General features: G+C 47.7%; 1 protein-coding gene across 4 annotated transcripts in view; it reads right to left on the bottom strand.

Moving 5' to 3' along the window:
* SBNO2 (strawberry notch homolog 2) overlaps window positions 1-15309 on the bottom strand; it is a 108406-nt gene that overhangs the window by 44444 nt on the left and 48653 nt on the right. For all 4 annotated transcript variants that reach the window (XM_080988741.1, XM_080988739.1, XM_080988740.1 and 1 more), the window contains 2 exons: window positions 4867-5025; window positions 2539-2637 (listed from right to left, as the gene is read on the bottom strand). In XM_080988741.1, coding sequence (XP_080844867.1) covers window positions 2539-2637; window positions 4867-5025 — 258 coding nt within the window. The remainder of the gene's footprint in view (window positions 1-2538; window positions 2638-4866; window positions 5026-15309) is intronic.

The following is a 15309-nucleotide window of genomic DNA, read 5'->3' as shown; positions in this document are numbered from 1 at the left end:
CGGCATCCTGTTCTCACGGCGGCCGACCAGATGCCCTGATAGAAAACCCCTGCGATCAGGATTTGAACCCAAGAGCGACTCTCCCCCTTCCTGCAGTTTCCAGCAACTGGGAATCAGAAGCATTGCTGCCTGCGACTGTGCCTCCGTTGCGGCTAGCAGCTACCGATTAACCTAGCCTAGGTGCTTAGCTGAGTTTTTCTTAGTTGCTATTTTGTTCATGTTGTTAATACTGTTTCGCAGATTATGAATGCCGTATTGATCTGCCGATCTTGTAACATGGGGTTTTGCTGTAATGTATTACCGGTACTCAGTTCCTGTTTCATTCACAGTTTTATATATTGTAATCATTTTATCGGTTACGTTAATTATATTATGTGATTCATTCTGTATTTCATAGAATCCTAGAAATGTATAGAGTTGGGAGGGACCGCAAGGGCCATCTAGTCCAACCCCCTGCAATGTAGGAATCTTTTGCCCAATGTGGGGCCCGAACTCACGACCTTGAGATCAAGTCTCACGCTCTACCGACTGAGCCATTCTATTTTACTATGTTATCTTATTCATTGTTTGTGAGCCGCTTTTGAGCCTAGAAGCACGACAAACCAAATCAATCAATGGTCGTTAAAAGACAACTTTGAAATCAGAGACAAGCACCGGAGCTTGCTTTTTTTATTTTCCTCTCCTCCTCCTCTGAACCCAACTCCTTTTTCCTTTTGTGCCGCGTCTTGTAAGGAGACGGTTTTGCTGCTGATCTCCGCAGAGTGAAAATACTTTCAAAGCTCAGTAAAACCTCACATTGTTTTTCTCGGCACATGCAAATAAGGAAAGGCAGCCATGCAAACTTCCAAGCAGGCCGGGTATAAGAGTGCCTATTAACCTCTCCCATTTTCAAGCCCATTATCAAGGTAATTTGGGGAATGGCCTGTTTCACCTGGGGTTGTTAGTATACATAAAAGGTAAAGGTAAAGGGACCCCTGACCATTAGGTCCAGTCGTGACCGACTCTGGGGTTGCGGCGCTCATCTTGCTTTACTGGCCGAGGGAGCCGGCGTACAGCTTCTGGGTCATGTGGCCAGCAGGATTAAGCCGTTTCTGGAGAACCAGAGCAGCGCACGGAAACGCCGTTTACCTTCCCGCCGGAGTGGTGCCTATTTATCTACTTGCACTTTGATGTGCTTTCGAACTGCTAGGTGGGCAGGAGCAGGAACCGAGCAACGGGAGCTCACCCCGTCATCACGAGGATTTGAACCGCCGACCTTCTGATCGGCAAGTCCTAGGCTCTGTGGTTTAACTCACAGCGCCACCCGCATCCCGTTAGTATACATGCTCTGCTCTAAATTATTTTGTTTGATACGCTGGAATCAGCATGTGGGTCACTTACACCGCAATCATATGCCTGTCTACTGGGAAATAAGCCCCAAAGTTAAACTGGGCTTACTTCCAGGTAGGTGTGCAGAACTGCCGCCTTAGTGGGGAACAATATGAATGTTTAGTGTTCTGCATAACGCTTTGTGGTCCCCACATTGAAAGGAAGCTTTCAAAACGGTCATCAGCCAGCCAGCCTCTTCAAGCTTCACTGCCTCTATTTTGGATAAAAGGTAAAGGTAAAGGGACCCCTGACCATTAGATCCAGTCGTGGCTAACTCTGGGGTTGTGGCGCTCATCTCGCTTTATTGGCCAAGGGAGCCGGCATACAGCTTCCGGGTCATGTGGCCAGCAGGACTAAGCCGCTTCTGGCGAACCAGAGCAGCGCACGGAAACGCCGTTTACCTTCCCGCCAGAGCAGTACCTATTTATCTACTTTGACGTGCTTTCGAATGGCTAGGTGGGCAGGAGCAGGGACCGAGCAACGGGAGCTCACCCTGTCATTGCGGGGATCCGAACCGCCGACCTTCTGATCAGCAAGTCCTAGGCTCTGTGGTTTAACCCACAGCGCCACTTCTATTTTGGATAGTATTTCATAAATGCCTATAAGGACTCCTTACTGGATAGATGACTTTGGAGGGTTTTTTTACTGCTTTATGCATCTTTTGTATGTATAAAACAATGGTCATGAATGAGATATGACTGCCTGTTATTCGCCTCTGGAAACAATCTTCATTTTGGTATGTTGGCTGTGCATTTCTTTAGATGAACGCGGCGGTTCTCAAGCTGTGAGTCCCCAGATATTGTTGGACTACAACTCCCATCATCCCTAGCTAGCAAGGCCAGAGCTCAGGGATGATGGGAGTTGTAGTCCAACAACATCTGTGGACCCACAGGTTGAGAACCGCCGGATTAACGCAAAGTTAAACGGATTCCTGCTCAAGGAAGTATTACCAAAGTTCACAGGACTGGGATTAATAAAAGCAGAGTAATGGGAATGGTAGAAATATATGGCTGTGACCCAGTGAGGCAAGCCTGATGAGCTCTCAGCTGTGCGTAGGTACTGTTCTAAAATGTGGTATCGGAACAGGCTGCAGAGTCTATTATGGCATTCATCGGTTCTGGAAATGACTTGAAATGAGTCTCCAAGACCCTGCAGAAATCCACCCCTCACCTGAACGGTGGAAAGAAGAGAGGTATCTTGAGGAGCGGCTGCAAGGTGACTGTCAATGCCCTGTAGCCCTTCTAAGCCTTCCAAATCCGGAGGCAATCGCTGAGGAGGAAAGGGGAAAGACAGGAGAAGAATAAAAATACGAGGCATGGGAAACTGTTTCAGCTGCTATTACGAAGGTGTCCCTGGACCTGAAATTGAGGCTCATACAACAAAAAATAATATTTAGAATACACTGGACCCCATTAGGTTTGTTTTAAAAAGGGCTATCTAAGGTACCTGGCTGTTGGAGATGCAGTAGGGATAGCGCTTCTCTTTTTCGTTGTCCTATATTGAAAGATTTTTGCTGTTGTTGTGGGAGATAAATGCAATAAATGATCTCTTCCGCTGACCTACTTAAGGAAGCTGGAGGGGCCGGTCAAATGGAGATACCAGTCAGTATTCGTTCGTCTCAGGGGACAACAGAGGAGTGCCGAGGTCCAGTGCCGAGGGCCTTCTGGCGGTTCCCTCGCTGCGAGAAGCCAAGACAGAGGGCTTTCTCGGTGGTGGCACCCGCCCTGTGGAATGCCCTCCCACCAGATGTCAAAGAGAAAAACAACTATCCGACTTTTAGAAGACATCTGAAGGCAGCCCTGTTTAGGGAAGCTTTTAATGTTTAATATTTTGTTGGAAGCCGCCCAGAGTGACTGGGGAAACCCAGCCAGATGGGCGGAGTATAAATAATAATAATTGCTGTTGTTGTTGTTATTGTTATTATTGTTGTTGTTGTTAGGTAAAGGTAAAGGGACCCCTGACCATTAGGTCCAGTCGTGGCCGACTCTGGGGTTGCGGCGCTCATCTTGCTTTACTGGCCGAGGGAGCCGGCGTACAGCATCCAGCTCATGTGGCCAGCAGGACCAAGCCGCTTCTGGCGAACCAGAGCAGCGCACGGAAACACCGTTTACCTTCCCGCCGGAGCGGTACCTATTTATCTACTTGCACTCTGACGTGCTTTCGAACTGCTAGGTTGGCAGGAGCAGGGACCGAGCAACAGGAGCTCATACCATCGCGGGGATTCGAACTGCCGACCTTCTGATCGGCAAGCCCTAGGCTCTGTGGTTTAACCCACAGCGCCACCCATTAGTATTATTATTATTATTATAAAAGTTTCGTGATTGCCTCGACCTGACTTAGGATGAAGGGCAAGCAATAAAATAAGGCTATCATGTAAAATAAATCAAGCTATAAATAATGAACCCCACACTTCCCTAGTTCTCTTCCTTTCCCATTGCATTTCTTTCGATTATTATTTATTATTACTAATACAGTGGTACCTTGGTTCTCGAACTTAATCCGTTCTGGGAGTGTGTTCGACTCCCAAAACGGTTCGAAAACCAAGGCGCATCTTCCGATTGGCTGCAGGAGCTTCCTGAGCTCAATCGGAAGCTGTGTCGGACGTTCGGCTTTTGAAAAACGTTCGCCAACCGGAACACTCACTTCCAGGTTTGCGGCGTTTGGGAGTCGATTTGTTCGGGAGCCAAGCTGTTCGACTACCAAGGTATCGCTGCAATGATGACTGATTATTCTTAAACCCCAATTCTTCCTTCCTCGTCGCCTTACGACTCCCAACATTTCTGGGCCAGTAGTAATTGCGTCTTAAAGAGAGAGATTGTGCACCTATATGGTTTCTAGCCCGCGAGGATGTGATCAACCTAACTGTGCTCCTTCACCCTTGGCTTTGGGTAATCAAAGTCAACCAGGGAATATTCATCTCCCAAGCTCTCCCTAGACACACAAACACACCCATAACAACTACAAAGATTCCAGACCAAAGTGCCTTTTCCTTAGACTTCGCAGAAGCCAAATGGCTATAAAACAGCTTTGAGACAAGAGAGGTTTGCGAGGCATTCTTGAAGCAGAAGTGAAATATGGGAAGATCAGGCAGGCACAAACACACTGCAATTATTTCCCTTTTTTTAAAAGGGTGGCTTTCTTTCTTTCTTCCTTTCTCTCTTTCTTTTTTTTAAAAGCCTCTTCCATTACTGGAAGCCTGAGTCACAATTACTAACAGGAAGTTGGAGAGAAAAGCAGGGGAAGTTTTGTGCATTTCAAAGCCCAGCCGCGTCGAGCCCGCAGGTAGCTGCGGGTTTTGTTCCTATCAGCGGGGGCTGGTTACTTGGCCCACCCATCAGTGCCGCTCGTACGGGCAAGTCTGAAAGCGCCTGGTTTCACCAGACGGGGCAATGGGGGAAAGGAAGTTAGGAGCACCGCTGCCAATTATTGCAGGAGGTTGTGTGAAGTTGACAGGAAGGCGTTGCGACAGAGCAAGGGGTGGGAAGGCCAGGGACAGACCTCTATTTGGTTCTGCTGCGGGGTGATGTCCCATATCGTCGGCACGCGACTGAGGCTGTCGGCGGGGAGGAATTCCTGAGCGTCGGCGATGTCCGAGAGGGAGTCGGCCGGGGAGGAGAAGAGGGAGTTGCTGGAGAGATCGGTGGGGAACGTAGAATCCTGGAGAGAGAGAGAGAGAGAGAGAGAGAGAGAGGATCGTGAAATACAGCTGTGCCACCCTGGCACCCACCAGAACAGTGAATCGGAGGGATTGCCAGAGCTCATCTAGACCAACCCCCAGCAATGCATGAACCACAACTCAAGACTCCTTGAGAGCCACCCAACCTCTGCTTAAAAACCTCCCGAGTAGGACCGCTGCTTTGTTAATAGTGTTTTCGGAGATTGTTTTTTACTTATCATCTGCTAATTATTCCAGGATTCCCCCACTCTAAATGTTGTGAACCACCTGAGATCTACAGATGGAGAGGAGTATATAAATTTAATAAATAACAGCAACAGCAATATCCAGCTGATAGAATTAGATGGGAGGCACTGGGAGCGTCGGAGGCTCTGTATTTTCAAAAGAAGGGATGTCACGAGAAGGATCGGGGCCTACTGTTTGCCCAGGTCAGAAGCTGCCCTCGGCTTGCAATTAAAAGAGGCACGGGTTTAAAAAGAAAATTAAACAGCAACTAAGAAAGAAGCGCCGCCAGTTAAACGCTGGATGTTCTGGTTGTTCCTCGCCGCGTGCCAGCTTCCTTTGGGGCAGAGGACCTGCTTGGCATGCAGAAGGAGCCAGGGTCCGTCCTCGGTGGCATCTGCAGGTCTACAAATCCCCCAAGTGCACTTTTTTGAATTGCGACCGAACAGGTTGGCAACCGAACAATTCCCTGCCTTAAAACTTGGAGGAGGAGGAGAAGGAGAAGAAGCGTTTGGATTTGATATCCTGCTTTATCACTACCCGAAGGAGTCTCAAAGCGGCTAACATTCTCCTTTCCCTTCCTCCCCCACAACAAACACTCTGTGAGGTGAGTGGGGCTGAGAGACTTCAGAGAAGCGTGACTAGCCCAAGGTCACCCAGCAGCTGCATGTGGAGGAACGGGGAAGCGAACCCGGTTCACCAGATTACGAGTCCACCGCTCTTAACCACTACACCACACTGGAGAGCCACTGCAAACCAGCATAAGCTAGATGGACCAGCGATTTGACTCTGTATAAGGGCCACCTCCTGTTTAAATCAGAACTTGAGTTTTGATAGAGGACTTTGTCATTTCCTTTTCCTCTTTTTTTTCTTTCTTTTCTTTATTCTCTTCCTTTCCTCCTCTTTCTTTCTGTTTCCCTTTCTTAGAGCAGTGTGGTTTTTACTGTATCTCACGTGGAAAACTTTCAATAAAAGTTGATTGTAAAAAAAAAAAAAAGTTTCGTTATGAATCTTGCGCTGTCGTTTCTAAAGGGGAACACGGCGGCTCAGGTTCAATCCAGAGGTTTTGTTTTAAAAGACTAGCAATCTTTTAAATAAAAAATTAAGAAAAGGGGGGGAGGACCTTTCCAGGCAAGGCTGGAGAGCTACTGCCAGTTCTGTCTGACTCAGTATAAGGTAACTTTTCTGTGTTCACTTACGGGTTTGTGAATAACCTTTACACCAGGCATAGGCAAAATCGGCCCTCCAGATGTTTTGGGACTACAGCTCCCATCATCCCTGCCAATGGTCCTGTTAGCTAGGGATGATGGGAGTTGTAGTCCCAAAACATCTGGAGGGCCGAGTTTGCCTATGCCTGCTTTATACAGTGGTACATCGTAAGTCGAACAGAATCCGTTCCAGAAGTCCGTTCGACTTCCAAAACACTCGGAAACCAAAGCACAGATTCTGATTCGCTGCAGGAAGCTCAAGGCAGTACATGCTCAAGGCAGCTCGTCTCCGCCCTCCCCCAACCTGCCATTTTAGGGTCTCCCTAAATAGTTGCCCAGGGACGCGGGTGGCGCTGTGGGTTAAACCACAGAGCCTAGGGCTTGCCGATCAGAAGGTCGGCGGTTTGAATCCCTGCAATGACGGGGTGAGCTCCCGTTGCTCGGTCCCAGCTCCTGCCAACCTAGCAGTTCGAAAGCACGTCAAAGTGCAAGTAGATAAATAGGCACCGCTCCGGCGAGAAGGTAAACGGTGTTTCCGTGCACTGCTCTGGTTTGCCAGAAGCGGCTTAGTCCTGCTGGCCACATGACCCGGAAGCTGTGCGCCGGCTCCCTCGGCCAGTAAAGCGAGATGAGCGCCGCAACCCCAGAGTCGGCCACGACTGGACCTGATGGTCAGGGGTCCCCTTACCTTTTTTAATTTAAGGGGAGAAAGGGGAATTAACGAGCCTGAAGTCTGGTGTGTGTTTGCACACACAGAGAGACGTAATTTAATTTGCATGCCACCTTTCCAGAATTTCAAACCACGCTCAAGGCAGCTTACAACATGAAAAAGCGCACAGCGGCAACGTGGCCAAATCAGCCGTAAACAACAAAGGAAGCACTGAAAAGCACGCAACCAAGCTGAACGATTTCCACATCAATCACAAGACCTGAAATGAAGATGCAAAAAACCAGCAGCGACAAGCCTCCCAAGACACACACACACACACACACACACACACACAGAAAAGGAGCAGCTTTCCCAATTACACATGCACCCCCCTCTCTTTCAAAACACTAATCCAGAGACCTTCACACACCACAACAGAGAACTTCTTTGACGGAAGGTGCTTGCGAATGAAGCCGCCAGACTTCAGCCTGCAAAGCGCAGGGTCCACCACTGAAGCACAGCCACATCCTGCTTCTTGCTGGGACTTGGGAGGGCCCCCCGAGGGCCATCTAGTCCAACCCCCTGCAATGCAGGAAATCTCAACATGAGGTCCCCCGTCAAATCAGGAACCATCCCGGACCCTGCTGAGCTTTCCAAAATGTGCCATTGGTTTTATTGTCACAGGAATTCCTCAAGTTGCCGTATTCCCAAAAGTGATAAGTAGATCAAAGTTGTTAAGCTCTGGGAGGGGGATATCTCTTCCATCCACCTCAAAAAATGGGGGGGGGCGCTTTTCTTTGATTTGATTTTTTTAATCGCCCTACTTGACATACATCCGAGTTTTCCCATACATTTTGCCGATTCAGAAAAAATCCGCCCAGGTGCCATTTCCTGCCTGATTCCCAGACGAGGGCCTTCTCGGTGGTGGCACCCTCCCTGTGGAACCGCCCTCCCATCAGATGTCAAGGAAATAAACAACTACCTGACTTTTAGAAGACATCTGAAGGCAGCCCTCTTTAGGGAAGTTTTTAATGTTTGAGGTTTTATCACTTTTTTATTCTGTTGGGAGCTGCCCAGAGCGGCTGGGGAGACCCAGCCAGATGGGCGGGGTATAAATTTATCATCATCATCATCATCATCATCACCACTACTACTACTACTACTACTACTACTACTACTACTACAGTATTTTAAAAAACAAAACAAAATGAATTCCTATGCCCCACAAATAACCCAGAGATGCATTTTAAATAAAAGCACACATTCTACTCATGTAAAAACACCAGGCAGGCCCCACAAATAACCCAGAGATGCCTTTTAAATAAAAGGACACATTCTACTCATGTAAAAACACGCTGATTCCCAGACCGTCCATGGGCCGGATTGAGAAGGCGATTGGGCCGGATCTGGCGCCCAGGCCTTAGTTTGCCTACCCATGGCTTAAACGGTCATGTGGCCAGCAGGACTAAACCGCTCTCGCACAACGGGACACCGTGACGGAAACCAGAGCGCACAGAAACGCCGTTTACCTTCCCGCCCCAGCGGTACCTATTTATCTACTTGCACTGGTGTGTTTTCGAAATGCTAGGCTGACAGAGCAACGGGAGCTCACCCCGTCACGGGGATTCGAACCGCCGACCTTCTGATCAGCAAGCCCAAGAGGCTCAGTGGTTCAGACCACAGTGCCACCTTGTAAGGTGGGACAGAACTAGTGGAAACTTAGAGGTTTTGGCAGGTTGAGATGCTTGATAATGGGTTTCCCCACAAGACCGACAAGTGAGTTTGCCTAGCTGAACTCTGGAATTGCCTTTGTAGAGAAGCAAAACTGGCTCCTTCCTTGCTGCTCCTTCCTGTTCTATTCCAACAATACTACTACTTTTTTCCTTCTTCAGGAAAGAAGGTGTTTTTATTATCTGCATTTTAATGTAGTTGGGTTTACTTAAATTGTTTTAATTCTAGTTAAGAGCTTAATTTGCTTTTTTTTAACCACTGCCTTCCGTCCGTTTTCAGCTTCGGGTATTTTGCCTGCGTCGTTTTAATCTGTGCAAGCCGCCTAGAGTCCTGAAAGGCAGAGTATATAAATTGCTTGGCGTGTTATCGCAAGCTTCCGGATCACCACCCTCCTAGTTGTGTTGTGCTAGATCCCTCCCTCCCTCCCCCCCCCTCTCTCACACACACACACACACACACACACACACGGGCCGTTGCTGTCTGGGCAAGTCCCCATGAACAGGAGGTTAAAAAACAAGGGGACTTTGCCCAGGTACAAAGGAATCAGAAGGCATCGTTTCGTAAGATAAAAAACCACCCTAGGAATGTGGAAAATCAGAAGAGGAACAATAAAAAAACATTCATTCCCGAACACACCCATTTTACCGGGTATTCCTGTCCAACTGGCCTGGCTCTGGGATGTCGGATCTACCCTGCTTACCCTCGAGTAGCCTCACTGGGTGCTTGTAGGAATGTTTCAGGAGCAGCCTAACAGGTGGGAGATGAAACACAGGAAGCTGGCAAGCTATCCTGGGCATCAAGCCTTCGCCCAGAAGCAAAGCAATGTTCTAGCCCCCGTGGGCCACAAAAGAGCCGATCTGAACCGCAAGTCGCTTTACACCGAGTCAGACCGCTGGATCTGTCCTGCTCACCAGCGTTCTTCAACCTGGAGGGTCTCCAGAAGCGGGCGGAATACGAAGCTCATCATCCTAGGCGAAGCTGGCTGTGGATGATGGGTGTTGTAGTCTTGCCCACACCTGGGGACTACCCCCCCCCCCAAGGTTAAAGACTGCTGGTCTACACAGACTGGCAGAGAGCTCTCTGTGGTCTTTCTTCCTCTGCTCCGTCTGGAGATGACGGACATTCATTTTTTATTTTTTTTAAAATATCTTTTATTGCTTTTCTCAGATACAGAAATGAAGTCAGATATATGAAAGAGATAACAGTAATAAGAAAAAAGAAAAAAAAGAAAGAAATCCATCTTTCCAAGACCTTTTTTCATCACCGACCGGACTTCCCCACGTCCCCCTCACCCTGCATTCTATATAATAAAAATACCAACAAATTATTACCTTGTTTCATGCATTCCTTTGTACTTTCAAATAGTTATGTTTTAGGTTTAAAATACTTATTGTCAATTTACTTTTGCCTTAATATAAATGTAATGTCATTTTAAACCTTAGTCCCTTCATGATTATAACTTAATTTCCCATATCACCGAATCTTGTTGCTGAAGCTAGATTTTCCAAATCATGCAAATTCTTAACATTCATATAGAGGAGATGACGGACATTCAGACTCGGGGAAACAGGGGCTATTCCATTCTGCTACAGGCACTCTGTGCTTAGGTGGACCAAACTGCGGTGAGAATGATCTGCAGGGAGTTGAGCCGGGGTGGGAGAAGCAATTCTTATTCTTATTTCTATACCACCCTATACCCAAAGGTCTCAGGGCGGTTCACATAAAATACAAAACACATAAAATCAAAACAAAACCAGAAACCCAATAAAAAAAAAAAAAAAAACCAAAGAGCCAGCATTTTTAGACAGGGTATAGGACGTGGATCAGGCTTCCTCAACCTTGGCCCTCCCGATGTTTTTGGCCTACAACTCCCACGATCCCTAGCTAGCAGGACCACTGGTCAGGGATGAGGGGAATTGTAGTCTCAAAACATCTGGAGGGTCGAGGAAGCCTGACGTAGATCAAGGCAGGCAAGGTCACCCCGTGAGATTCCTGACGGAGTGGAGGTTCAAACCCTGATCCCCCAGGTCATTGTCTAACACTCTAACCACTACACCCCACTGGCTTCCTAGAGCACTTCTGTATTGGGGCAGCTCTATGAATTAAGTAGGTAAATAAATAGGGGGAAAGCAAAATGTCCCCAACCAAAGAAGGATGGCAAAGAAGGATGGCTGATGGAATATGCGCAGCTTGCAGACTTAGCACATACAATAAGAGAACAAGAAGAACATACGTTTAGAGAAGATTGGAAAATGTTTATTGAATGTATGGGGGGGGAATTATGTACACTTGAAAACGTTGCCAGCATTAAGATAAATTCAGCAGTGTAAATTAAGTTTTGATGGGTGCAATAATGGAATACTGAATGGTTTAGTTTATGTAAAATATGCAGGGATTTATGGTATGCAAAATGAACCATGGAAAGAGAAGAAGGGAAGACACTGATATTTTAAGGATGTTTAAATAAGTATTCTAAATTGTAAAACAGAAAATTTAATAAAAAGGAGAGAGAGAGGCGTCTAGACATTCCATGGTGGCGACTGTAACTTAGGTTTAAGATGCCATCGGGTAATTAACATATATATCTGAGTTTCTGAAGACTGGGAGTCCAGCTACCAACGTCCTTGACCACTGAGCCTGCTGGCCGCTGGACGTCCAAACAACACCTGCAACCTAACCCTTCAGAAGAGGATTCAGGTGGCGGGGTCAGTCAGCAGCAGTTGTTAAAAACCTTCCCTGTTGTGCTTTCCACGCAAGGCAATAACGCCCTGATATTCTGCACCTTGAGCAACAGAGAGACTGCGGGGAAAAGCGGAAGGCTGTATAAAAGAATATGGAAAAATTGGATTTTCAAGACGTAAAAACCTAATGCTATAATATATTAAGATTAAAGATCAGGATTAAAAAGGAGGGAAAGGAATTGCGGGACTAAATAAATTGAACTGGAATACAAAAAAGGGGGGGTATGAGGAGGTCCGGGAAACATGTAAATGAAAGAGAAGTGATGAAAAGATGGAATTGTTTTTAATTGGTTTTTTTTTTTGTATTTTGTATTTTTCTTTTTTCTATTTTTCTTTTTTTTACTTATGTATCCTTCTTTTGAAACTTTAATAAATATCATTTAAAAAAAAGAAAAGAAAAGAAAAGCGGAAGGCTGGCGAAAGAGGAGAGGCTTTTCTGCAGTGGACCAAAGTTCGAGATGACTGTTGAAGAAGAGTTTGGATTTGATATCCCGCTTTATCACTACCCGAAGGAGTCTCAAAGCGGCTAACATTCTCCTTTCCCTTCCTCCCCCACAACAAACACTCTGTGAGGTGAGTGGGGCTGAGAGACTTATAAGAAGTGTGACTGGCCCAAGGTCACCCAGCAGCTGCATGTGGAGGAGCGGAGACGCGAACCTGGTTCCCCAGATTACGAGACTACCGCTCTTAACCACTACACCACACTGGCTCTCCAGTGTGAGATGGGGGAAAGACGCACGGGCAGGGATTGAGCAGAGTTTTCAGCCCAACGCATTCTCCTGCCACATCTCCACCAAAAGCAAACCGAAGAATGCAACCGAAGAAGGGCATGCTGGATCGGGGCAGTGCCCCCCCCCCCCCCCCGCAAGCAGTACATGTGAAAAGGATCTAGGGGTCTTGGTGGACCACAAGCTTAACATGAGCCAACAGTGTTATGCAGCAGCAGCAAAAAAAGCTAATGCAATTCTAGGCTGCGTCAACAGAAGTCTGGTGTCCAGATCAAGGGAAGTCATAGTCCCGCTCTATTCTGTCTTGGTCAGACCACACCTGGAATACTGCGTCCAATTCTGGGCGTCGCAATTTATGAAGGATGTTGACAAGCTGGAAGATGGGCAGAGGAGGGTGACTGAGATGATCAAGGGTCTGGAAACTAAGCCTGATGAGGAATATTTGAAGGAGCTGGGTATGTTTAGCCTGGAAAAGAGGAGACTGAGAGGAGATATGAGAGCCATCTTCAAATATCTGAAGGGCTGTCACATGAAAGAGGGAGCCAGCTTGTTTTCTCCTGCTCTGGAGGGTTGGGCTCAAACCAATGGCTTCAAGTTACAAGGAGATTTCGGCTCAACATTCAGAAAAAACTTTCTGACAGTAAGAGCTGTTCGGCAGTGGAACAGACTCCCACGAGAGGTGATGGACTCTCCTTCCTCGGAGGTTTCTAAGCAGAGGTTGGGTGGCCATCTGTCAGGGATGCTTTAGTTGAGATCCCCGCATTGCAGGGGGTTGGACTGGATGAGCCCTGGATGTCCCTTCCAACTCTACAGTTCTATGATTCGAGCACAAGAGCAACTCTCAACTCTCGCCTCCTGCGGTTTCTAGCAACTGGGGATTCGGTAGAATTTACTGCTGCTAGGCAGAGAGCACAACTGTGAGGGTTAGCAGCTATCAACAGCCTCCCCCTCCCTCCATGAATTTGCCTAATCCTCCTTTTAAAGCCTTTCAAGTTGGCAGCATCCTTTGCAAGCGAGATCCACGGTTTAGATATCCCCTGCAGGAATGAGGACTTTATTGCAGGAAATGCATTCACGATCTGTCCAAGGAACGTTGATCGACTGCAGCCATGCCACAACGTGGAGATGAGAGGCAGGCTTATTAAGTATAAGTACATTTCCTCCTGGTCCTGCCCGTGTCCACATTCAAAATACAGCATTCCATAACTGCGCTACGTTGTGGGGGGAAAGACCAGGAACTTCACACGCAACCAGCCTAGAGAAAGCCAAAATAGGGGAACGCTAAAAGCAGAAGCTGCCGTTCTGGGATGTGTGGGGCTACGGCAGCCTCTGGGTCACACAGAACACCTCATTTGTTGACTGCGGAGACGGGTGTATTTTCAAAAACTGAATCACTGGCACCCCACTAAGAAGTGAGTCTAATTTGCATTTTAAGCCATAGTTTGTCCCAATTAGCTTTTTGTTCCAGTCAAGCTGTGCTGGGCACCTAACAGGATAAGGAAAAAAGTTTGGTAATAACTAAGAGAAACAGACTTCTTTGCTTGATTTTGTCGAGAGTTGCATCTCACTGGCGGGAATACTCTCAGCCTCACCGCAAACTTTCCTGCGTCCTCCTAAGGGACGCAAACCACTTCACCCTTGCAACTGCCCTCTGAGTCAGGGGGAGAGGAAGCAATGACCGCAGGATTTGAACCCACCAGAAGAGGCTGCTGGATCCAACCTGGACTCCTGACCACTGGCCGCTATCCTAGTCCAGCACTTTCAAAGTGCGAAAGGCATTATTAGGCTGAATCCGGTCTTTGCCGTGTGTGGAGCAGGCGCAATGAAATCAATAGGACCTCCGTTAGTTCCCGAGTAACCTAAGCCCCATTAGTTACAAAAGGTCTACTCTAAGCAAGCCAGGGTCTGGATCCACGCTATTAGCAGCCTTTCTCCAACCTGGGTCGCCAGACGCTGTTGGATACAACTCCCATCACCCCTGACTGGTCCTTGTAGCTGTGAGGGATGGGAGTTGTAGTCCAGCCGGGACCTGGGTTTGAGAAAGGCTGTGTTAGGTTTTAACAGGGCTCTCTACATTTCATATCTTGCTTGCAGGACCCGGGAACCCTGGATCAAAACACGTACAACCAGCAAGGCTACCAAATCTCACAAGGCTGGGGGGAATCCTCACAAACGGCGCTTCCCAGAAACGGGAGGAATAGCAGGAAACAAACTTAATTGAGAAATAAATTACAGCAAGGAGGCAGAACGCAATGTTTGGAGACCGGTTTAAAACACACACGCACATACACACACACCCTCCAGATAAAAGACAGGTTGCAGACTCTTGGAAGATGACTGAACAGCCAAATCAAGAGGTTTTTCTTTTCCAGGTCCCCCAACTTTGTATTAAGCCTGCCCCGTTTCCCAGCTGTATCCGTTGCCGAGATCCCTGAAAGTTAAGGCTCTAAAGTCTTGCAAGTCGAGAGAAATCATGCGGTTAGGGGGGGTTGCATTGTAATTGTGCAAGTCGGGCTCTTGGCGGCTGGATGTCGGAAGGCAGGGAAATACCTGCGGAGCGAAAAACATCTGAGGCTGGCAGCTGCTCCCCTCTCCGCTCTCCAGGCTGAAAAACTTTTTCTCAAAGCACAGGGTCTTTGGAGAGCCGGTTGTCAAAGCTGCGCAGACCTACCCCTGTGCACTTTTGCACGCTATAGAAACCCCCCCTTCCTGACCGTCTCTCCAAACCTCACCCTGACAAATGGTTTCTTCTCTGTAAAATATCCCGTTCTTGCTTCCTCGAATGCTGCCGTGGCACAGAACAAACACATAGACACACACAGAGAGAGAGAGAGCCCTCCACAATCTTTCCATAAAAAGTTTCGTGGACTTTGCAACCATCTGATCAATTGCCGCTGTTTGGCTGATTCCCTCCTGCCCCCCCCCCCAAGCAAAGCACCCTGGAGGGGGTGGGAAACACCTGAAATTTAAGACAACACAAAGTTCA

This window comes from Podarcis pityusensis (assembly GCF_964106645.2).
Source record: "Podarcis pityusensis genome assembly, chromosome: 18".
In the NCBI taxonomy this organism is placed as follows: Eukaryota; Metazoa; Chordata; class Lepidosauria; order Squamata; family Lacertidae; genus Podarcis; species Podarcis pityusensis.
This window is presented reverse-complemented; position numbering and strand designations above follow the sequence as displayed.